Raw genomic sequence first — 24538 nt, forward strand, 5'->3', positions numbered from 1 at the left:
CAAGTGAATCTGCGCCTCTCTTAACAGAAGTGAGAGTTCAATGTAACTCCCATGTCATTTAATTATCATGGACTGAGCAGCACTGATGATCATGTTAAAGTCCACATGCAAGAAAATAAGGAAAAACCGTTTTCCGAATGTGCATCACTTACGTTAATCCACAGAGCATGTAAAACGTATTCTCTTGGATATAGTATGTGACAAATATATCGCGCCGAGAACAGCTTGAAGACTAAGATCTGGGGTAAACGTGTATCAGGAACTATACTAAGATACTGGAAAAAGCTAGTTCTTTTGTAGAGATCGAAACAAGCAGGTGCATTTTAGATTCCTTGCATATTGAGCAACGCATGTCGTCTAGGGCCAGATGTCCAGTCTTTTCCCTGCATCGTTTGAAGTCAATTCGCTAGAAAGCTAGAAAGCAGATTCCCTTCTTTTAAGTCTCTATGTTCTTTGTGTCCAAGACATTTTCGTTGAGTCCACTCTCCATTCTAACTGCCCATGAAGCTTCTCTACCATGAAGCCAAGTTACCTTCCCTATCATATATTTGGTACTAATGTACATCGACGCTACCTTGCAACCTACGAGATTGCTAACGTATTTACTAAAAAGGCTGCACTTGCACTTTCTCCGTTCCATGCATTCACAGGATGTGACAAGGTGAATACTTCCGGTCACCTCCAGAAATAATCGGAGTTGCTTTCGCTTACACGTTCTTCTATGCGATAGAAAAAGTAGTTCTTTACTGTCAACTGACGAAGCCAAAGGTAGTTTCTTTGACCCGGCGGCCTGCATTACTTAAACATTTCAAGGGCACGGCGAACCATGCTGGCCTCATATGGAGTCAGCAGGAACTGGTTCCAAGCATCTCGGTTCCTAGTCTGCAAGATTGGGGCTGGATATCTCTAAGAGGCGAGTGGCGAATCTCCTGCACACCACTGTTAGTAATTACAAAGTTGAGGGTGGAACTAATCAAGTACGCTCGCGTAAGAAGGGCTATGCCCAGAAGAGTAACAATCGTGAAAGGTAAATCACAAACTCTTTTTTTCGATTACAAGCACTCGTCTGCATGAAGTATCAAGTCATTAGGTCACCGAGATATCATCTGTTCTTCTCCGATATTCTGTATCATAGCCAAAGTAGGCTCAAGTTTAGTATGTAATGGATTATATATGATGAAAACACTAAATTGAGTGTATACATTAGATTTAAAGAAAATATTAAAGTAAAGAAAATTAGCAGGCACAACAGAAGTTTAGGCTCATTCCTTCAAAGTTCCGACTCTGGTAGTTTTACTTCCGGTCTAGCTGGCGGCCACTCATATCATGTCTATTCTACTTTTTTAGACAATTTGCGTTAAAATAATATCTCTTTGAATAAAAAAAACAGCTGCCTTAGGCATTTGCTGAAATTTTCTTATCCAAGTTGCTAAAATTAAAGAAAATGTTAATTTCACTTCCGGTTCAAAATGGCCGCCATTTTAAAACTCTTATTTTTCACACTTAATGGACTTTTTGGCGATGGCACCATATCCTATCTTTTTTAGGGCCTTGAAAACTATCATCATGCCAAATTTCATGCTTTTAACAGAAAGTGAACAATTGAAGCACATATCTGCTCTACTATATCAAGGACACTAGTTTTGAGGTTCACTATTGTTCAGCTTTGTTCAATCAACTCTTCTTTCTACCTCGCATGCGCACAGACACCTGAGTTTGGCTAGAGGACCTGGCTCCATCTCCGTTGGGCGATGTTGTCGCAAGCTCAGCTACCTCCACGATGGTTTTCCCAAGTTCGGTTCCGAAAACGGGTATCCCGTTGGGATTTCCCATCGGGCCATTTATTGAATCAGAAGCTCCTCGCCTCTCTACGAAGATTTTCCAAAGACGTTTACCTCTATACTGCCAACATGTCTCGGTAAACTACAGTCCCGAGGGGATCTTGTAGAATGTGATCGTGGATGTGAATAAAAAGTGGGATATAAGTTAAGAAGTCCAGGAAGTCTAAAGCAGTTGTCTTGCCGAGGACTTTCAATGTTTGTTCTCTTTGTTCCGCTGATAAACCACCAGCCGTAAGCCCAAGCATAAGTTCCTCGAGCGAAATGGTCTTCTTGGCTTCGTCCACATAGCACAAGAAGAGCCGCTAAAATAGTGAAGAGGTAAAAACGTACAGTGTGTTATGAAGAATAGTGGGCATTATATCTCAGTTCTTGGGGGGAAGGGGGAGGGGGTTGCACCCCCCCCCTCCCTCCAGTTGCTCAAAAGGTGGATAACGCTATCCACCTGTTAAATCTCTATCCATTGGATAACGCAATCGATTTCCATAATACTTATTTGTCGGAGAGTAATTTATCCAGTGGACAGCACTATCCAGCGTTGGAACAACCGGGGCCAGAACATGACAGTCTGAGCGCACTCGATTAAGTCGACAAACTATTTTTCAATAACAGCCTACAACAACAATAATTTAAAAGGGTTAAATCCTGAACCTTTGTACTAGTAAACCAGAATAGTCTTAACTACACTGCAAAACAGTCGGTTTTTCTCAAAATCGCTTTTTCAAGGCGCAAGGCGCCAGCGGATCGTTAGAATCTCACAAGCGAGAAGCGCACGAGTCTCACACGCCCGTAGTTCGCGCGTCCTTGACCACGTAAAAGTACGGACTGTATTAACTGGTATTAGACTCAAAGTTATAACTCTAACAAACAAATCCTCTCAAACTTCAATTACCTTTGACTTTTGCAGCTTGAAGTCAAGCTCTCTGAAATCCAACTGGGCTAAAAGGATTTTTGCAAACTCACTGTTAAGAAAGGTAATGAATCACATTAGTGAGATAAATGAGAGAAATTTACGGTAAATGATAAATCTCCGTAAACTTGACGTACTCTAAAACTGCCACGCGTTGAGAAAATGCAGCAACAACAGAAAACAACTTGAAATCTGCTCCAGCGTCCAGACTGCAGTCACAGAGCTCTAGAACCTAAAAATAAAATGGAGCATGATGGGATGAAAGTGTCGAGGTACCAGTAGAGCCCCAGTAACTCGAACTCTGAAGGGAAACAAAAACCAGTTTGAGTTACCGAGGATTCGAGTTAACGGAGTCGACTAAACATTCTGTTTACCTTCTTAATAATTGATAGTTAGTGATTTTTTAACCTTCTGTGTAGGATGCATCCGAATGGGGTTAAAAATTCGAGTTATCGGTTACTGAGGGAGTAATAACGACTCGAAGTAATCGGATGAAATTCAGGCTAGAGCTATCAATCAATCAATCAATCTTTTATTTGCCTTAATTACTAATGTATTACATCTATAATATCTATTGCAGGAGATCTCCGCAAGCTCAGCTGAGCTCTTCTAGGGAGGTCTCCTATAATTTATGTATTACAAACATTCGTATTGAAAATGGTGGCCTTACATACTATTAAGCAGCAAGAGTATTACACTTTACATATATGTTCCATTATGTAGAGTCAGTATATTTCTGTTGAACAAAATATTTCAATTTTCTTTTAAACAACTGCAATGACTTAATTTCCTTCAAACTATTTGGCAAACTCTTCGATATCATAGCACCTCTATTTCTAACTGCGAAACGTCTATAATTAATTCTTTCTTACCTAATGTATACTTTGTTCTCGGACCTTGTATTATAGGAACGAATAGTATTATTCTCCGAAATGTAATCGGAGTAAACTTCAGTGACATTTTGATAGAGGGAAAGGAAATTTAGTTCGAGTTAGCGAGGAATGCGAGTTGTACGAGTTCGAGTTAACCGAGTAAAAATGTCTGAAAAGTAGGGTCAAATCCAACGGAAATGGGATTAGTTCGGGTTAGCGGGAAGTTCGAGTTATCCGAGTTCGAGTTACCGGGATGTACGGTGTACTTTCCTCGGTGCAGGGCGCCTACGTGCCTTGCTTCGATGTCAAATGAGTAACGATCTTAATAACTCTTTTCTTAGCTTACGAAGATATGTTTGAATTGAAAGGTAAGTTAAGCAAGCTTGATCCATATTAGCGCTTTAATCTCTCCAAAGTCTCACCAGCGACCGGTCGAAAATGTGGGAAGAAAGGGTGACAACAGCAAAAAAAAGAAATTATAAAGAATATGTCCAAAAAACATCCTTCAAGTAGATGACTGGAGAAAAAGGAGGATGAAAAACCAGAAACTCAGAAAGAAGCAAACGAGAATAATGGGATTATTCTCTCTAGGTGAAAGGCCAATACGACCACCTAAAAACCGTCAAAAGCCCAAAAAATTCACCACCAACCGTTAAAATCGGGAAAATTAACCGTCAATGCTCCCCCCTCCCCTACCCCTATTGAGACCCTCTTTTAAAGATCGCTGATGCATCTCGTGACGTCATAATAGAAGTCAGACCTGAACCGTACTTTGGTCAATGTGTATTGTTTTACAGCGTCGCTTTGCATTTTTAAAAAAAAAAGGTCAGCGAGGAAGATGGCTGCTCAGCACAACACTTCAATGCCTTCACAATCCAATCTACTTTCGTACGCTGATCACGATTCAAGGATTACTAAAGAGAACCTCCATATGGTCCTTGCTCTTTGGATGGAAAGGTTTCCTCTTGGATCTTACGAAGCTAACTTAGATGTTTCGTTTAAAAAAGTTGGAGCAGTGCTTGTGTTGCCCAATGACATGATCTATGCAGTGGACTGTTCAAGAAACGGCGTCCACGGCGTAGCTCGACTATTAATGGCCCATCCTGATGTTCTACAAGATTGCAAAGTCTTTGTTTCTAGAAAGCCATGCTCCTTATGCACAAAGCTTCTGGTTCAGTCTCAAATCAAGAGGGTCTTTTACTTCCCGATTGAACCAGAATACATTGACCGAAAGGATCGTGAAGCCGAAATGCAACGCGTCGATAGCCTTTTTCAGGTGAGTCCAATAGGTCAGACTGTGTTTGTACCCAGAGCTGGAAGAGAAGTGCTAGCGAATACGGAGAAAAAATATCCAGACACTCCGCAGACCATCAGAGATGAGATAAAGGGACAGCTTATGAACGCCTATTGGAACGACAAATGGATGGGGAAAGCACGAGAGAATTTGCCTTGGCCCGCGTTCGACGAAAAAATGGAAAAACAGGTCAAAGACGATTTTAATGGGATGATGGAATGGATGGCCACAATTTTAGTTGGTTCGGAGAAAGGATACAAATTTAAAGCCCACACCAAGATCTCTTCCCAGGATAAAGACTTGCCATTTAACCCGGAAGAGAATGATGACCGCGATGGCCGGCAAGCATCACACCTGATCACTTTGGCAAAGTTCCTAGCGGAGCGCACAGATGATCCAAGAAAAGGAGTTGGAGCAGTCATAATGAACGAAGAAAGGGAGATTGTGGCTCTTGGATGGAACGGATTCCCTACAAAGGCGCTTTATGGTGAGTTTCCCAGAGCCTCAGACAAGGATAAAGACGTGCAACAGAAGAAATACCCATACATCATCCACGCCGAGCAGAACGCGCTCCTGATGCGAAACACCAAGAAAATTAAAGGCGCTACATTGTTTGTCACGAAAACGCCTTGCAACGATTGCACCCTGCTGATTGAGATGCTTGGGATCACAACATTTGTCCTCGGAGAAAAGATGCAAAAAGGCAACAAAGAAGATGCAAGTGGGGAAATAAACTATACTAAATTTGCAGACAAAGTTGAGAGCAACATCTTCATTTGCTTTGAAATGGAAAGTGGTAGCATTCCCGCAACAAAGAAACGAGACTTAAGTAATATATAAATGTAACAGTTCATTCAGGTCTAGTCTGACCAAAAACAGCCCAGACGCGGAAATCTGTTTGAATTGGAATTTTGTAAGAGGATATAATGGAGTAAATGAAATACGTCCTAAATCCTGACTTACTGGTTTGTGTTATACATTTTACGGTCTATTTCCTTCTGGAGCCATTTAGAAGCCGTTTTGGCAATTTTTCGATTATATTTCGTATTTCGTATTGTAAGTACAACTGGTATAACGCGCCGTTTCAATATAAAAAAACTAATTACAACTCGATTGAATAAACTTGTATCGAAACGACCGGTAACAAACAGTACAACTACAACTAGAAATTATGAAATATACTTATTATCAATTACTAACGAACATTCGGAAATTTCGTTCCTTTAATTATATCTGTTCTTAAAAGGATATTTTAAACCGCGAAATATTTAACAAAAAGACCCCAATTTTCACTGCAAAGATTTGATTTAAACCAATTGGAAACAAAGAATTGACGAAACATCTTGAATGAAAAACCGTCTGTTAAAAGCAGGTTTTAACTTGAAAAACTTTTTTTCATTTTAATATTCTTTACATTGTGCTTGTAGGAAGTAAAATGCTCTGCAAATACCATACAACAGTTACTAGAGAGACCGACAGACAGAGGATACTGTCCATAAGTAGCTCTTCTTTGCTATCACACGACTACACCCGAAGAAAGGTTTAGTATCCAGAAACTTATCACTCCTTATGAGTTTCTGTGAAAACCAAATAAAATCATCCCACAAACAATTGACACGATAAAGTTTGTTTGTACACTGAAAATGTTCTATCTTATCGTCTAAGGAGGAAACATCAGGCAAGGCGTGAAAAGTACTTACTCGGTAAATATAACTGATATGAGAGTCCGATAGTAACTTGGAATTGACGCTTTCCAGGGCTTCTAAAACTTCTTCAGGAAACAAAAATCCATCCTCATCCTCGTCGAACTAAACAAAATTAGAAAATAAGACATCAAAAAGCAAAATTGGCGTAAACTTACCCAAATCAGGTAGCCAAACTGGTGTAAATTCCCAACGAACGAAACACGAAAGTGCGCACTCAGACCTTTTAAACATGGTGAAAGAGACGGGCGACTTTGTATCTCACTGGAGATATGTTGATATTTCTGGGTACCTGACCACCTACCCCTCCCCTGAGTCAACATTAACACTTACTCCTCACTTGAGGCAAAATTGTGACTTAGGGGAGGGGTAGGCGGTCGGTTACCTAGAAACCTCAACTGATCCGAGGTGGAATAGGCGCCATAAAGTTTGAAGCAGCGCGAATGACGTTTTCGTAGCAGTCACCGTTGTTGTTGTTTAAGCTCCCTAATATGCCAGAATATTGGGGCGCACTGTTCCCATACACTTAAAGACGACAAAAGCACACAAGTCCGAATCGTGTGAGACAAATTACTGTAGGAAATTAAAGACTTACGGTCTTGAAGATCCGCCGATAATAATTAGATTGCCCTTCACTTATTATGCAGTACTTGGTCAGAAAATCATCTACAACAGATAAACACCACAGTGAGATTAACTTATTAGACAGATTTAGCAAAGACAACGCGACGGCAGTGACGAAGGCGCGCGCAGATCAAAGCAACAGCATGACCAATGGCAGAGCAACAAAATGCGAGGCATTAAATGCCCTAAATTTAACAACTCTAAGTGACAGACGCGCCCATCTAGGCCAGGCTTATATTGATAGACTCCGGAATGAGAATCACCCCTTGCATTTTATGCTCCCCAAACAGGAGGAGGTTGTGCATAATTATAATCTTAGATCTGGCATTAGCCGCTCCACGCGTCCTACCTGTAGGACCAAGAGCACGCAAGAGTTTGTCACGCATAAGTATACCTAGTGGCTTGTACAATTATTTTTTTGTAGTATTTATTGGATTTATTGTATTATATTTTAGTATTATATGTTTTGTAAACAGCTCTGTAATTCAGCCATTCTGTATATTGCTGCAATGACTCTAAATAAACAGTCATTATTATTATTATTATTATCATTATCATTATCATTATCATTATCATTATTATTATTATTATTATTATTATTATTATTATTATTATTATTATTATAAAATGCGCAACGGAAGTCGCTTTTAGTTCTTTTCCCGCGCTTTCCCATCCTCAACAGACGTCCTTGATCTGTTGCTAATTAGTATTGTTCATTAGTATTGTCGCACAAGCCAACGCCCACTCACCTAATTCATTGCGTGCACTGTAATTGTCATGTAAAGGACTCGGTGCTTGAACCTCTCTCTTTGGTTTCTCCATAGCGGCCGCGAGTTTCCTTCTTCTATCCTCAGCAACTTGCTGACGTAACAATTCATTGCGGATACTGTCATCGGTCTGTGCACGGCGCCTGCGAGGTTTAACAGGTTCTTCAGGTTTTCTAACCGGGAACATACTGAAGCTTCGCTTAGGTTGAGCTGGTATCCGAGTTGCACTCTCTGAAGAGCAAATTATGATTTGGTGAAAATTTATTATTCATGGCTTTTAGAAAGTGATCGTAATCTAAGGTAGTTACATGCATTAATGACAATACCAAGACTTTCCCAATGAAGAAAGTAACTACAGTAGTATAATGAATCTAGGGAAGGGACCAGCTTGAGGAATTTTGATTAAGGCCCCTTTCATATGGAGACAATTTGTCAGGGGAAGAGGGTCATCCTACCAGTTGAGACAACTTTAGCGAGCGTTCATATGAGAAAAAAAGTTGACCCCATTTGCCCGAGCCAGCAGCGCTCGACCATGCTTTGATTGTCTCGCCTTGATCCAGTTGACCCTGCTGAGCGAGCCAAAGTATTTACAGCTATTTCGAGAAAGGTGGTCGGAAAAAAAGCACGTGACAATCCCGAAAGGTATTCTGGGTGGTTTTGAGTTCAGTGTTCTTCAAAGAAATTTGAAAGAATGGCACGAGAGGCCATGGACATATGTTTGCGACAAAAGGAATGCAACAAAAGTATGTTCGACGGGCTACAGTGTCAGGAACAGTGCATCGATCATATCCCATATTATCTTTCGGGATTGTCGCTAGGCTCGATTTCCGCCGTCTCCCGGGGCCGGTGTTCGAACAGCGGCTGGTAATCGAGCCTAGATTGTCGCGTGCAGTTTTTTCCGACAACCTTTCTTGAAATAGCTTTATATGAAGAAAAGACTACAAGGGTGACCCTACCATCAAAAGTGAATGACCGCGATAGACGGGTCATCCTTCTTAGTTGAGCCAACGTTTTGTTTTTCATGTTAACGAGTCGTCAAGTTTTGTAAGAAAATGTATGAAAAGTTGGTTCGTCCAGAGTAGCTCGGGTAGGAAAGTAGCCCTTCTACCCAGAGCAACTTTTCTCCATTTAAAGGAGGCCTGCGTGGTAGTTATTATTTCAAGAGCTACCATTGACAGGTCCATCTGTAGGAATTTCAGAAAACGGAGCTTCGTAAGGGTGATCACTAAAACAACTATCTTCTAAACTTTGCGTAGAAAGAGTTATTTAAAAAGTACGAACCAAATAAAACACGGATAGCGATGATAAACACTTCGGTCAATCAACTTTTCATACTAAACTTGGCGCTGGTTTACCACGTTTATCTCCGCTGCTTGTTTTTTATCTTCAATCAAGTTACTAAGCCGTAAACTAATGACAAAAGTTTATGTGATAAGCCGCCTCGGTTGTCTTCTGTATAGAATGAAGTGCACACTATTTGTTTGACATGGTGACTTAATCAAATAACACATTTTTGCAATCAAGTGATTTTTTTGACCGACAACTAAGACACAGTGAACGAAAAAAAAAAAAAAAGCTTTAAATCGCAAAACATCAACTCTCCAGGAAAGTTGGCCTTCGCCTTCGTCCTTTCTTAAGATCCCAAAAATGAGAGACGCAACGTGAAGACCCAGTTTGCACAAGTTTAGACTACAAAGTAATCCTTGGCTCTGGACGGTAGCACGGAGAGTACAAGGCATACCTGGTCTCTTAGGGATTTCAGGGAGGGAGGGTGACTTGATTTGTGTCTCTGCTTCTTCTTCTTCTTCTTCTTCTTGTTCTTCCTGAGACGAGGCTTCACCTTCTTCCTCGATTTCCTCCAACAGAGCGACACTGGTAACGAGGGATTGCTTTGTCTTCTTTTCTTTAATTTTCTTCTTCTTCTTCTTTTTTTCTTCGTTTTCTTCTGACTTGTCTTGCTTTGATTTCTTGGACTTTCGCTTAGCTTTCGAAGTTTCAGATTGCTATCGAAAAAAAAAGGCATTACAATCACCTTAAAAAACTTTCTGTGAATAAACCCTATTCACGATACCCGCCATCTTTGCACGCGCTTTAGCATTGATGGGATAAAAACAATGTCACATGGTATTTCAGTGGTGGGGGAGGGGGGAGTGCAAACAAGTGACAAAATTTGGCAGTACAAGTCATCGCGGTCGAGTTTGTTTATTCTCTCAAAGCGAGACGACGAGTTAAGTTTTGCAAAATATACATATATTTTTATATTTTTTTCATTTTTCTTTGCCTAGAATAAAAAAACTGCCCCTGAGAAACCACGTGACATTGCTTTTCAATATCCCGTCAGTCCTAAAACGACATAGATGACGCTCAATGATTCTTTGCAATATGATGAACCCTTAAGGAAGAACCTAAACGATTATTACGCATTTAGGTTTTGCGGGTTTAAATAATGAGTAACTTGTCTGTTCAAGAGTGTCTAATCATACCAGAAGTTGCCAGCCTCAAATATGTGCTCGGTGCCTAGTCAAACGACGAACTTTGTATGTATCAAATCTAATACCAATGAGCAAAATCCATTGGTTTTGCTTATTAGCATTAAATTCGGCTCATGTGGAGTTCGACGTTTGACTCGGGCCTAATTTAGAGCTTCGAAATTTAATCAAACGCTCAACATCACGGATAACAAAAGTTCGAGTAGAGAGACTTAGAATCACGTTTACAGCAAACACAATGTCAGATTTAAGTTTACAATTTCTCAAATAAGGAAATGAGCAGATAAAAACTGTCCAAAATACTTCTTATGGATGAAAATAAAACCACAATTTTTTGAGTGCTCGATAAAATGAACAGTAAACAAGCAAAAAAATTGTGCTACGTGATCAAGTTTCCCGATTCTCTCGATTATCAGAATAATTTCGATTGTGGTGACTATTGAGACTTTTAAATTGTCCAAGACAACTGATAAACTCTTCAACCGAGAACAATTTGCCCTTTTCAACAGACAACGATTCCAAGCATGCATGATCTGTACATCATGATATTGCCTCCAGTGAACCCATAGGCTATAGGAAACATGGGTTTCGACAAAATAAAGCGTACATTTTTGTTTAATAAAGTTGAATTACTCACATTGTGGAAGAACTGACCAGAAAGGACAAAAGACTACTTCAATGTAAGTAATTCAACTTTTTCAAACAAAAATTTAACCTATATTTGGTCGAAAGCAATGTTTCCTATAGCGCGTAATTAACCTACGCGTCACTGAAGTTACCCAAATTTTAAATGGCCCAGACCACGGATTCTATTGAACACAATGCCCCACTAAAATTGGGTGACCATCTTCAGTTGTTATTAATAACTTAAAAACAAACCTTTTCTCCTTGGACTGTAAGACCGACCATTGATGAAGTACTTTGAGACACCACTGCAACTAACAAATTAGTCACAAAGGGTACGTTAACTCACGACAGAAAATAAAACTCTCTTCAGATAAAATCCCAGACTCGTTTTTTCTTCCACCAATCACGTGTATCTCGTTAACAAAAGCAGTAAAGACCTTAAGATAAGCCTGCAAAACTCCGAGGGAGGGGTAATCCCTCTAATTAAACAGTATTTAAACTTCTTCCATCTGGGCCACTACAACACGGCGTACTATACTCCGATTAATAACTTAGCAAGTTTAAATGAACGTATAACACAATATGATTTGCGTCAAATCAAGTTCCCATTTGTTTTTTCATCGTTTTACAAGTTTTCACCCAGTAGCTGGCGGTCCAAGAACGATTTACAAAGGGGGATCGTTCAAAATGTGCAGTACAGGAGGATTTCACACTCTTTATGTTCGTTTGACTCTGCGCGCGTGAAGCGCGAAGTGATTGACGTCAGCGTTGACGTTAACTGTAAAAATTGACCAATGATAGGGTATACCAGGAGTGAAGTATTGAAAACAACGTTTACAGGCTCCACTTCACCGTCTTTTCCCAGCTCCCCATGCGGTCTTCACGTACTCGTTCTCGATGTACTTGAAACAGGCTAGAACTGAGTTTGACACATTGCTTTGCTCATACCTTTACTTTGAATCTGTGAAGCAGTCTCCACAACAGAAACAACAGTATCTTCCTCCCAAACATCTTGCTCATCAACCTCTTCTTCAGTTCCACACACAAACTGCTCAACTTCCTCCTCTTCTTTCTCCTCCACGATCGTTTCATGCTCTCTTAGGCCCTCCTCGGTTTCGGTGAATGTAGATGTCGGGGGCGGTGTTACGCTCGTTAGATCGCATTCTTGAAAAAAAGGTTATGAACACAGTGAAGTTACTGGTTGTCATTTAACTCAAATTATGACAGACTTTTGACTTCTTTAATTTACTGCAGCATTTATTGCCTGGTGAGCACTCTTTATCGCATTCAGGCATGAAAAAGAGACGTAAGAAAAACATGCAGTATTCTCTCTTTTCATCCCTCAGCCTTCTCAAGGAGGTAGAGACTCCTTGAATTAAACTTTTGTAAGACTCTTTCTCCCCTGTGTAATTACACTCATAAACTAAGGTCTTTTAAATCGTACTCCTCAGCCTATAAACAGAATTTTCCTACTTTGAAGCAAAAGATTTAATAGGACAATTGTACGATGACGTCATTTACTAAAACTACCAGAATCCTTCAGTTTGTTCTTTTCTTGTGCAAACTAGGTATTGTTTCTTAAACCTCGGCGGGATTGACGAGTTTATATAAGAAAGCAAAAACGAACTGAAGTCAAACGACTTCATCGTAAGAATAGCCTAATTACCTGTCAAGAAAAAATTTTAGTGTTTTATTTCTCTAACGGATAGAAACAAGTTCATCACCTCCAAACACAGCTCAGTGGAGGAAATTTTTGAGTAAGACGCCTTTTGAAAACAAGCATAACACATGCGTAACTTACATTTGTAAGGACCTTTTGCAAACAGATCAGGTATGCGTTTCTGTTAAGTGGGCTAGCGTTACAAAAGCAGGGTAAAAAAGAACTTTAAGCCGATAAACGCGATGCTCACCTACAGCTTCTCCGTAAACTTCTACCCTCAAAGCGATACTGTTTTTCCACGACTGCGGTAGAAATCGCACAAATCTCGCTTCAAAGGGGTATAAAATGCTGTTGATAACCACTGCATTGTTGTCTTTGTTTCCGTTAAAAACCTGCCACCAAATTGAAAACATAAGATTAGCAGTATATCGAGCAAGTCAGTTGTAGGTTTAATTTACACGATACTCGTGTCGCCCTATTACAATCGCACATCGCATACGACAAAGGTGCGCCGTGTAAATCCGGGAGGATCGATGTGATGAGAAAATAACCCTTGACACTTGGTAGCTTTCTTTGGAGGCGCGTGTGGCCGAGCGGTTACCACCTCAAATTCCGGATCTGGAGGTCCGGAGTTCAAGCCTCGCCCGTCACGTTGTTTCCTTAGACAAGGAACTTAACTCCACTTGGTCTCTCTTCACCCACAAATGGGTACCAGCGACATACTGCTGGAGGTGAAGGGTAACCCTGAGATGGACTAGCATCCCGTCCAGGGGGGAGTAGCAATACTCTTAGGCATGCTTCATGGTAAGGAAACCGGGATAAGTTCCGGCCATTTGGGCCTTCGGCTAATCAGTGCGCTTTTACCTTTTTTTGAGGTTTGTGACAACCAGAAAACTTTGCTTAGTGCTTATCGCTAGCGTATTGTACGAGGAATGTGTTCTATACTACGCTAGTTAGATATTTTTCTTTTAAAGAATGTTTTTTATCGTTATGCATATGTTTGATGTACAAGCTGGCCAAACCCGAGTCAAATTCTACTGATCCACACGAGACCGGCAGCCGCTCAGTGGGAGGGGAGGTAAGGTAAGTGGACAAACGGACACGGTTGGAGGGAAGAAAGGGAACAACTAAGATACTTCACATCTTATCTTTTCTTCCCTCCATCGTTAAAATTCCTCTACGCAGACGAGCTTATACGAAAACGGAATGAAAACGGAATTTCAATTTCTAAGCTTCATCTATAGATCGTTCCCGAATTTTAAAAGCCTTCACTTTCAAAATGAGGCTTAAGGCAAAAACTTAACTGAAAAAATGGAATGATAATAGAAAATCAGTTTCAAATCAAAAACTTGCATTTATTCATGTTCTGAAAAAGAGGCTAAGGGAACTCAGAAATGAACCAAAACCGGAAATGAACCAAAACCGGAGGCAAGTCAAAATATAAACTTGTTGGAGCTCGAGCTCAGAAAACAATTAAAACATCCACTTACTTAGTTGTTAAATCTTTGTTTATCATTTACTTGAATTTAATCCTTGAATAATAAAAGACGAAAAATTTTGAAAAAAAAAAGCCATTTTAATATTAAAACACCGCTTAAAACTCATTTTAATTTAATTTATATTTATTTGTTACAACAAGAGCCATAATAGGATGGCTCTTGGTTACCACTATGATTTATCTGGTTCTTGAATACTTGCCATTATTTTTATTGTTGCGTTTTATTGGTGTTTAGAGTTACAGTTTATGAACCAAACACTGCAAATAAGAACAAAACATGTATTTTTAAACACCTTTAAATAAAAGAAGGGTTAGGCATGATTATAACTGACAAACAACCGTATTTATCGGCCAAAATCACACGGATGTGCGCCGTCTTTCAAACTTAATAGAAGTTAACTCGTACTTGTTTACAGAACAATACCGAATGGCCTGTTTCGTAATTTTATAGCAGGAAGAACTAGCACTAATTTGGAAATAAGAAATAAACCAATCTACCTTGTTCTAGGATTAACCCTTACCAAAGTAAGCTTTTTCACAATCAGTTGTATTTCTTGTATTTATACAGTCAAAAACTTTTTGTTTCTTACAGTTTTTGGAACTTTTGCAAAGCGCAATTGAGCATTATATGGCTGATTCCATGAAGGTTGCTTTGGGCATTGAGCAATTGAGAACAAGAAAGCTTTTGTTTGGCGGTCACTCAAGCAGTGAGTTCCATATGCCCAAATGGTCAATGACTAGTTGCCAATGTCTAATTGCCAAAGCAACCTTTATTGAATTAGGTATATAAAACTGTTAATCAGTCCTAATAATCAATGATCACGCGAGTTACCTTAACAACGCCATTTTCAGTGTAAGGTTCCCATTGTGAGCCATCTGTACTGAAAGCCAGCGTGTACGACTCCACCCAGCACCTGTCTTTCTTATGTACTTTGATCTTACTAGGGGTTGGGTAACCCTGGGTGGACACCTATGAAGTGACAAGCAAATACAATTCACCATGTTATAAACGAGTGAAAAAGAGGGTACGGTACGCGGCACAAGGATCCCTGGGATCGTTTGGGGGGACAGTATGGAGGCCAACAAACATGGCGAAGTGCTGTGTTCCAAACTGCAATAATAGTTTCAGAAATGTTAGTAATCTTCACTATTGTACTATTCCTAAAGACACTGGTGCACCAGGTATGTCTCCTTCAGTCAGAATAACCTTTAGAACGTTTTTAACAGGTCGCTTGGCGCAGTCCGTCTTTTTTTTTTGCTGTACCTCCAAACAATCCCTAGAGCCTTTGCGGTCATAAATCGTACCAGTTTCCCGTTATTGTAGGACTTAGCTAATAACCCACGTTCGATATGTTAGAAATTCTAACATGACTCCGAGGCTTTATGGTCATTTTCCTCTATTTGGTTTGGTTTTCTTTTTGCTTAAAACTCTTCTAGGAACTGCGAGACAATGGGGTCGTGAAAAATTTGCAATTTTGTCGCTAAAGCCTCGGAGTCATGTTAGTATACAATAGCATGATTTGTAGTGATATTTGGCATAAATACCACGAGTGGCATTTCAAAATTGTTAAACGTAATTTCACGAGCCGTTAGGCGAGTGAAATTTGAGACAATTTTGAAATATCACGAGAGGTATTTATGCCAAATATCACATACAAATCATGCAATTATTTGCTTATACTACTATCCGCAAAAGTTTTGTCATTTTAACATGTAGGTATTTCAAATTAAGCTGAAATACCATTGCTCTAAGCCAATCAAATTGCAGAAATTTCTCATGTAGTAGTGTAAGAATTTTAATATATCAAACGTGGGCTATTAACTTCTGCTTTCTTTATTTCGTTGCCAGGTAATAAGAAACGCGCACTAAGATTTATATGACGATAAGGATGTCTCGAGATAACAACACTGCAATAAGTAAAGGTGATGTAGAAATGAACGCCGCGGTTTTTTACGAGAGTGAGGAGGGAAATGCCGTTATTTGTAACAGAACCAAAAGTGTGCATGCACACAAATAAAAATGTGATACACCAATAAAGAAAGCGTGCTGCAAAGAAACGGGTCCTGCAGACTTTTAGAGACAAAATGAACTCGGAAACTATTATTTCTAAAGTTTTGGGACGAAATTTTAATACAGCGGAACAAGACGGCAGTATGGATTCTAAGTTCCTTAGATCTTTAATTCAACAATAAACAACAATAATCTCAACAATAATCCGTTTCCCATAGAAATTATTTTACACTAATTAATTACGGCTAGTAGGGATTAACATGATGAGTTTCTAATGGATTAAAAAAAACAAAAGAAAAATTAATCATATGATCCATACAAGTCAGATTAGAAACTTAAGATAAATTATAACACAAACCTGAGTAACTTTTGTTAGAGCTCCCAGATCGACCTCTAAATATTGTTTCTTGTCACTGACTTTTGGTTTCCAGGCGCCAGCGTTCTTCCCCCGTCTGGTGTTATTCAGCCGCGCCTGGCTAGGGACGTGGTAACGATCTAGCACAGATGACGCTCGCATTGCATTATTGGGTATAACACCATTGCCAACGCCCAATGCCACCGGGACAAACGCGGACATAAATGAAGCTGTGAATTTAAGCAATACGTTGTCGTTAAAAAATCAGGAACACCATCCCGGAGCCACTAAGGAGGCAGCACGCAAGCTCTCGTCATTCGTGTTGGTGTTTCGTGCCGGTTTTTATTTGGGTTTCTGCGCAAGAAGAAAAACTCTTAAGGCTACAAAAGCGGTCGCTTGCACAAGGTTAAAAAAAGATGGAAAATTATAAAACCGTCAACATAAAAAGTGGTCGCGGTCTTTTCTGAGAGGTGTTTGTTTGCGAAAAGTTCTAATCATAGGGTTTTGACAGGGAAAGTGGTTTGGGGTTTATTCATATCTTAAAGGGAGTGTACTTACAGCAGGATGCAAAGTTCTAAACGAAGTATGTAAAAGGGGGTGCCATTTTTCAATGGAAAGAATGCGAAAGGGGCACCTTTTCTGTCATGCATCTTCACAACTTGAGGCAGAACTTATAATATACTGAAGAAATATCAAGGAGCCCGCGGTTCCTTATTTGCTTCCTGATTTGCTTCAAACAAAGGTGATAATGACTATAATTCTGCCTGAGCCACAAAAGCCTGGAGTCTTTAATTTAGAAATCATTATACCTGTGTAATCTGCATCTCCTATGGAGTTGGTATCAGACCCGTATTCACCAGCCACTGGAGGTACAAGATAGTTCATTTGTTTCTCCTGTTCGTCGTTAGTCCTTTCTTTTTCCTGCTCAGCTTTCAATTTGCTTTCTTTTTCTTCCATTTTTCTTTCATTTTCTTTCTCTTCCACATTTTCCTCTCTCTCCTTCTCTCTCCTTCTTTCTTTATTTTCTTTCCCGTCAACTTTGTCTTCCAATCCTTTACCTTCAAAGTTCTCTGAGTCTTTCGTGATGTCAGCATTGCTTTGCTCATCCAAATGTTTCTGAAGTGTCTCACTCTGTTCGGAAGCTAACGTGCTCGGCTCATCCATCGTATTATTAACCATTTGAGACTTTTGCGTGAGTTCGTTGTTTACACTTTTAGTTGGTTCAGTCGGCGCCACATGCACAAGATCTTCTTCTGCGACAAATTCATTTTTATCTAGTTCTAAATGTTCCTCCTCTAATGAGCCATTTTGATTTGACCCTTCTAAAGCCTTACCTTCTAAATCATTTCCTTCATTATCTTGCAAGGTAACGTTTATATCAGCGCCGACAACATCGTACTCTTTAGAAATGTAACCATTAAGAGCCTGTGTTTCAGTCTCATTTTTAAGAAACAACGTCTCGCTTTCCTCACCTCCTTCTAGCAACATCATCTCTTTGAGGGATAATTCTTGAGGGGAAAGCCTTTCAGGAATTTCAAGTCTATCTCCTCTACTTCCTTGAGAATCACTATCGCTATCTTCATTTTGTTTACCGCGTTGAGAGCCACCTGGAATGTTTACTAAATGTGGTAGCCTTCTCTCCGCGTCTGAGCATCGAGATTGTGGACGTGTCTGAACCTCGTAGTACGTGACAATTATTTTAGGAAGTCTAAAACGTTTCTTTCGTAAAATCTCCTCCCTTCTTTTCTCGCTTTCAAAGCGGAGCAATCTTTCACGTTCGATTCTTTCCTCCCTTTTCTTTTTTATCATTTCATCTGGATCAGAGTAACCATCTGTTTACACAAAGGAAGGGAAAAAGAGGCTCACTTTACTTGCTTAAAGTTAACTCTTATTCAAACAACACCTAAAGTCTCCAAAATAAAGTCCCTGAAATATTGCTCCATGCTTGCCTAGTCACTAGGCCTCATTTTTCCGCGCGCTCAAAGCGTTTCACGTAGGCCAAGCGAAGATGTGAATTTCAAAAAGCAACGCACGCACGCGCATTCTGTTTTTGTCTAGGCGTTTCCCGCCCGTTCGCCTCGGATACGTCACCAAAGTGAGTTGACCTAGAGTAAAAGGGAAAAACGCCGTGCAGGGTCTAGGTAAACTCCATGCCATCTGTCGTTATCCGGCCGGATGCTTGCAATTTACTCATGCTTGGATCTGCTACAGACTAACATCCAATTCAAACGAGTGATCTAACTGTGGCCTGTGCCGGAGCGTCCAGTGCTCTATATATATCAAGTCGCCCTTTTCTGAGCCACTAATCTATATACAGTGGTTCAGAACCGCGAAATAACGAAGTGCCAAGGTACCGGCAAAATTTGTTCGCTACAACAAGGTTTCGTTATATCGAGGTACTTTTCCATATGTTTTACTATTACTGGGGTAAAGAAAATCGTTCGTTATACCGAGGACTTCGCTATATAGAGGTTCGTTATATCGAGGTTCCACTGTAAACTGAATCTCGAGGGCCTGTCTAGATGAGGCGGCCAAAACGGGCAGTGGCCTGCTTGACCGCGTGCTGGCTTGAATCGCACCTTATTTCCTCATAAATGTTTCTCTGTGTTTATATGAGAAGGCGTTTTGGCCTTCTTGCCCGCCTTCTCGTATAAACAAAACAAAACCGCTATGAGGCTATGAGAAAATAGGGCGAGGACCGACCCAGCTCGCTTCATAATTCAAACAGTCCAAATGGACCCTCTCCCTTTTTCCCTTTCTCGCTTTTCTCGTCCTCCCCTCCCCTTTTTTGCGCCGGTCCCTGCACCTGTACCCAGTGTAACAAAACAATGCCAGCTTCAAAGAAATCAAGAGTTCCTTGATCGCGATTAAGCCCCATAACAATTCCAAAATTACCTCTACTTCTCCTAAAGCTGTTTAACCTAATTTCATGTTCCTGCCCAGCTGCCTTCGCTTTTTCTGTCCACTGTTCCCAAACATCACGAATCTGCTGAACTTTTTCTATAATTCGAAAGTGACGCTGAAATTAAGAAAAAATAATCTGTCTTCATTCTTGGCAATTGCTGGAAAATCGCTTAAACGTTAGTTACATCTACTCTGATTATTCATTATATTGCCCTTTCCTTTCCTTACTTCCAGCACTGGTTAAAATGAAAACAACCCTGTTTGGTTGTAAGAATTGTGTTCCCGCTCTGCGGTGTTTTAAAAACTTAACCATTTATTCATATACTGTACTCTTCTTTCTACTAAATTACCACGGGGCTGAGCATTAAACGCAACCTTAGATGTAAAACGCGTAGTTGCTTCCAAAGACATTACTACAAGTTACTATAACTGTAGACTTTCAAAAAAGTCCTTTTTTCACTTCTTGTTACCGGCATTCACTACGAGAACTTTCTCGCTGTCTAAAATTTCGTTCATTTTCGCGCGCAAATTTTTCACGTTTGGCAATAAGTATTAAAAACACATGCTTCCTTTACTGCGTTGGTTTTCTTTGATTTTGTTAGTTAAAATACTTTGGCTCCAGCTTTATATAAATTAACAAGACACAAACCTCCTGCTTCTTCAACTCCTCTTCGCTTTCGAACCTTTGCTTTTGGCGTCGAAGGGCTGATAATGTCCGTTCATGGGAACATCTTGGAACGTGCGGACAGGGGTCCTTTTTCAAAAAAAAAAAAAGGCATGGAAAACGCAAATTATTAATATTACACATAAAGGAAACAGTTCTCGGAAGGACATATGGGGACTATACAAAGGATTATCTTTGTTGGTCTGAGGAACGAAGCTTTCATGAAGAGAAGGACACATTACAGATATTGTTCGCACCATGTTCCACTCAATGTAACATTAAGCTAACATTACAAGTACAGAAAATGAGTACCAATATAAAATCGACTTATATATGCATTATTTTCTAGTCTTTTTCGTGTTTGTAGATGTCGTGGTTCAGTTAAAGTCCTTCAGATCCTGTTTCAAGATCTATTTACATCTACACGTAAATTTAGTTTTCGGATACAGAAATAATGACCTGAGTTTGAAACAAAGGAAAATAAATTCTGAACCCGAGGATAAAATTTCATTACCAAGAACATGTCGCTAGTACGACGTAGAAGCCCAACATTTCTTGTGAAGGTCTCATAGTTGTTACACTTCTGCAAGTAGAAATTACATTACATTTATAGATCAGGTTTTACTGGGTATTACATATACGCTCCACATAAAAAGAAAGAATTAGTTATTGGCATATGAACCCTTTTTCTTTAATTTCTGATAACTGTTTAGGTGAGAAACATATTTTAAGCATTTTTGCCCTAAGCTGAATGTACAGTGCAAACATGAGGTAATGACTTGAACAAAACATCTTCTTTCACTAATATAATAGCAGATAAAATGTGTAAAATATAGCTTACAGTTCAGCTTTTAAAAAAAGCATGAAAAAAAGCTTGGTAACGCAATACTTTAGCCCCCAATGTCCCCCTCAGTTGGTCATAACAGTATTACAGCTCTACCCATCTTTTCCATAATAATTATGCTCCTACCTAACATGCCCCACAGATGAAACTTAATTGCTGGGTTAAGTTCCTCTGCAAAACAGCACCAAAAATTAAAATCCCTGTTCTGGCCCCCCACCTAAGTACCAGGATTTGAGTACGAGCCATGATTGGCCTAATAAAATAGCCATTGTTGATTTTCTAATCAGGTTGAAGAAAAATTTGAAATGTACTTCTGGTAATTTGTTGAGTCCGTAGCGGGGCCAGAACAAAGATATTGGTGCTAGTTTTACAGACGTTACTCACTGGGTTACGTCACATCAGGGTGTGGAAGGGTATTTTTTGGGATCCGGGATTTGACTAAAATAGTCTGCGGGATTCGGGAAAACACAAAATATCTTAATGGGAAATGGGATCTGACTGCTACCCGAAAAGCAGGATTCACAAAAATTTGGGCACAGTATGCGGGAAATTTTTTTGCCTGTCAGTCAGGAATTCGAGAAATCGTATATTTTAGTGGCAACTGTGAATCAAGTTCGGTGGTGTCCCTTGTCCTATCTTGTCTCCCTCTTCATTTCTTGTGCTCTTTTCCTTCCACTTTGTCATACTAAGATATGAGAGGCTATATCACTTCTGCAAATGGCCTTAAAACACGCATAAATTCAGAATATCAATTGAAGGGACCAATCTGCTTCTTACATTTATTGGCTTTTGCAGCAATTAGTCTTTTTTAACTTAAAAATTTTGGAAACAAAAAACGGGATTTGGGAAAATGATGAAAAAAGTGCAGAATGCAGGATTATCCTGGAAAAGGAGCAGGAATGTTGGATCAGGGCCCCCATCCCTTCTAGACCCTGTTACATCTATGGTGCAGGCTAGCTCCTACCTTTCTGTTTGTCAACCAAACTCCCAGGGGCTCAACCCATACAGGAAGACAGGATTGATTCTGGGTTCTTAGAGATGGTTTTAGAACTTTGCTTGGAGATGGTGTGGGTAGAGGAGTACGAAATTGTGAGGTTTGATTATCTCCAAAATAGATGCTGCTGTGTCCTTCAAACTGAAAAGTATTGTCACGTGAATATACCTAAGAAAGAAAAAACAAAAGGCATTAGAGTAAAATCAAATGAAGTTAAATGTAATTGAAAAATTTTGAGGTTGAATCAGATGCAGAATTTAATGTTGACAACTTATTAACATAATTTAAATAAAATAATATATTTCATCAATTTCATCAACTGTCACTCAGCTTGAACCTCTTCATTAGTGCTGATAGCATTTCAAATCTATCACCGGGACAACCCTTTATGACGTAAATTTGGTGTTCATTCAGACATTAAACCTCACACAACTTACTATCACCAAAGGCTTGATTGTAGGTTAAGCTGAATAATGGTGGGTAAAGTCCTTATGAGACTGCAAATTAGGCAAGGAGAGAAGGGATGGGGATTATTAGTATTTATGGGAGTAAAAAAGCCTTCAATAGCAAAATCTTAATGATAATTAAAATTACTTTAAATAGCTCTTATTTCACTGTCTGTTTTTAGAATGGGTCAAATAAAACTTGATTAGCCATGCCTAGATTGGTGTTATTTGAGGGTTTAATAATATCCAATTTTCTGAGAAGCATCCCTGAACTGCCCCCCTCTCAATGGGAATGGCAGTCTCTTGAATTCATTAGCATGCAACACCCTTCCCAGCTGTGTTTCAGTGGTTGTGAACCAAGAAAAGGCATCTACTCTTGCGGGCTATCACACTTAATCTAAACCATCAGGGACTCAAACAGTAAATAGTTAAGTTACCCTGGGGTGTGATCATCTCTCTAGAAGCTAGTCCTTTCACATAACGCTAAACATCAGGCTTTCATGTACCGGTAATTAAGAAAGGGACTTAAAATTTCAATCATCATTTCTAGAAATTTGTTGCCTTATAATTGAGTTGGTAAATTACTTTTTGCATGTTTTCTCATACACTAATCGTATGATGCAATTTTTACTTTTCTTAGTAACAAAAACTATTACAAGAATTTTCTAGAAATCTTCAGTAAAGAGAATTTTTAACACAGTGTTTTACTAACAAAGTTGTGATCAAGTGGGGATAAAATATATTCTTTTCTAAAGAAAAATCTCAGCTATTTATTCATAAGAATCCTGCTGGTGGATCAGGTAGGTGTTCTACGTAAATGTTATGAGGTTGTCATGCTAACATTCCCATGTTTTAAAATAGCCACCAAATGTCTATTACAAGTCATCTAAAAATATATGAGGATGATTATCTGTTGGAAATACTAATTAACTTTTGCGATGAAACGTATGAATCTTTACCAAATTATTTTTATAATTAGCAGATACAGGAATATTGATATGTACCAGACAAATAATAACTTAAGTACATGTAAAAAAAAGACTAGACGTTGCACACATGTATCAGCTTGTAATATCAAAATAAAGACAGACACCTTTAATTTGGGAATTGCCATGAATTGCACTAAGGATGTCTGTCTTATAGAGAGTCAAATAAAGGGAGTAAAGAAAGGCGGGGACTAACTCTAGATGTCAATTTTACTGAGGTGTCTGTCTTATAGGGGTGCCTGTTAAGAGAGAGTCAACTGTATAACAGAACTATTGGTTTGAGTAATGACTTCTTGTGGCATTTACAAATGAAAATAATATTGCAGAAATGGAACTGATAATAAGATAATATAAATAAATACATTTGTATGCGCTTTTTGTAATATGATGTCTATAATATCCTAATCAATCTCCAGAAACACAGAATAAGGAACTTCAAAAAAGACTGTCCTATAATATAGACATCTATATATAGGGTTCTAAATTCAAAAAGAACTTCGCAGTTGTCTAAACCTAAGACTGGTTGGCTAGCAGTACGCACCTCAAACCGACTGAACCGACACCAATCCCGACACAGACAACAAATTCACAAGAAAATTGCGCGCATACAATGTATAATGACTAACAAAACGCCAACATAAAGCTTCAACTACGATTTAAATAGATCAAGAACCTGTTGGAAATGCAATATAATTCATTACCAGTCAATCAAAGATCCATGCTAAATTGTTGCTAATTACTTTTATTCGCTATCGTGCTGTTGACAAACACTTCACTCACTCACCGATCTGTTGACATTTTTCCCACTTCTTGTTTGCTCGTCGCTACTCTGTGCTGTTTTCGGCAAAGCTTCGTGCAAACTTAACCTATAGTTCTTCTTTTCTGGAGAAACAGGGCTCTCAGTTTCTCTGAGCTGAAGATAAGGAAGTGCCTGCATTTTGCCGCACAATGTAATCGCCGATCAAAGTCATATTTAACATTTTGTTTAATTTGCATGTCTAGTTCAACGCTGTCGGTTGCTAGTGTGCATTTCAGGCGCGGTTACCTAATGG

General features: G+C 39.4%; 2 protein-coding genes across 2 annotated transcripts; one reads left to right on the forward strand and one right to left on the reverse strand.

The window, feature by feature from the left end:
• Positions 1 to 1635: 1635 nt before the first annotated feature.
• Positions 1636 to 24503, reverse strand: LOC140935546 (uncharacterized). Its single transcript, XM_073385105.1, has 18 exons — positions 24271 to 24503; positions 22025 to 22222; positions 20731 to 20799; positions 20202 to 20306; positions 19544 to 19667; positions 17458 to 18480; positions 16652 to 16878; positions 15115 to 15252; positions 13035 to 13176; positions 12073 to 12288; positions 11377 to 11435; positions 9750 to 10011; positions 7991 to 8239; positions 7213 to 7283; positions 6615 to 6722; positions 2886 to 2980; positions 2731 to 2800; positions 1636 to 2143 (listed from the first exon to the last, which is right to left on the reverse strand). Exons 1-18 carry the CDS (start codon positions 24421 to 24423, stop codon positions 1898 to 1900), a joined length of 3555 nt encoding a protein of 1184 aa, XP_073241206.1. The 5' UTR covers positions 24424 to 24503; the 3' UTR covers positions 1636 to 1897.
• On the forward strand, positions 4493 to 6578 carry LOC140935547 (cytidine and dCMP deaminase domain-containing protein 1-like). The gene has a single exon (XM_073385106.1). The coding sequence runs from the start codon at positions 4552 to 4554 to the stop codon at positions 5752 to 5754; it is 1203 nt and encodes a 400-aa protein (XP_073241207.1). The 5' UTR covers positions 4493 to 4551; the 3' UTR covers positions 5755 to 6578.
• Positions 24504 to 24538: the final 35 nt, after the last annotated feature.

The sequence above is a fragment of the Porites lutea genome, chromosome 4, assembly GCF_958299795.1.
Source record: "Porites lutea chromosome 4, jaPorLute2.1, whole genome shotgun sequence".
In the NCBI taxonomy this organism is placed as follows: Eukaryota; Metazoa; Cnidaria; class Anthozoa; order Scleractinia; family Poritidae; genus Porites; species Porites lutea.

What these genes read in the sequence shown, in the direction of transcription:
- LOC140935547 (XM_073385106.1), top strand. Translation starts at nt 4,552, where the DNA reads ATGGTCCTTGCTCTTTGGATGGAAAGGTTTCCTCTTGGATCTTACGAA.
- LOC140935546 (XM_073385105.1), bottom strand. Translation starts at nt 24,423, where the DNA reads ATGCAGGCACTTCCTTATCTTCAGCTCAGAGAAACTGAGAGCCCTGTT. An exon ending in GGAAAAATGTCAACAGATCG is followed by an intron (nt 22,223 to 24,270) that starts GTGAGTGAGTGA and finishes TTTCTTTCTTAG; the next exon opens with GTATATTCACGTGACAATAC. An exon ending in ATCGGCGGATCTTCAAGACC is followed by an intron (nt 6,723 to 7,212) that starts GTAAGTCTTTAA and finishes AATTTTGTTTAG; the next exon opens with TTCGACGAGGATGAGGATGG.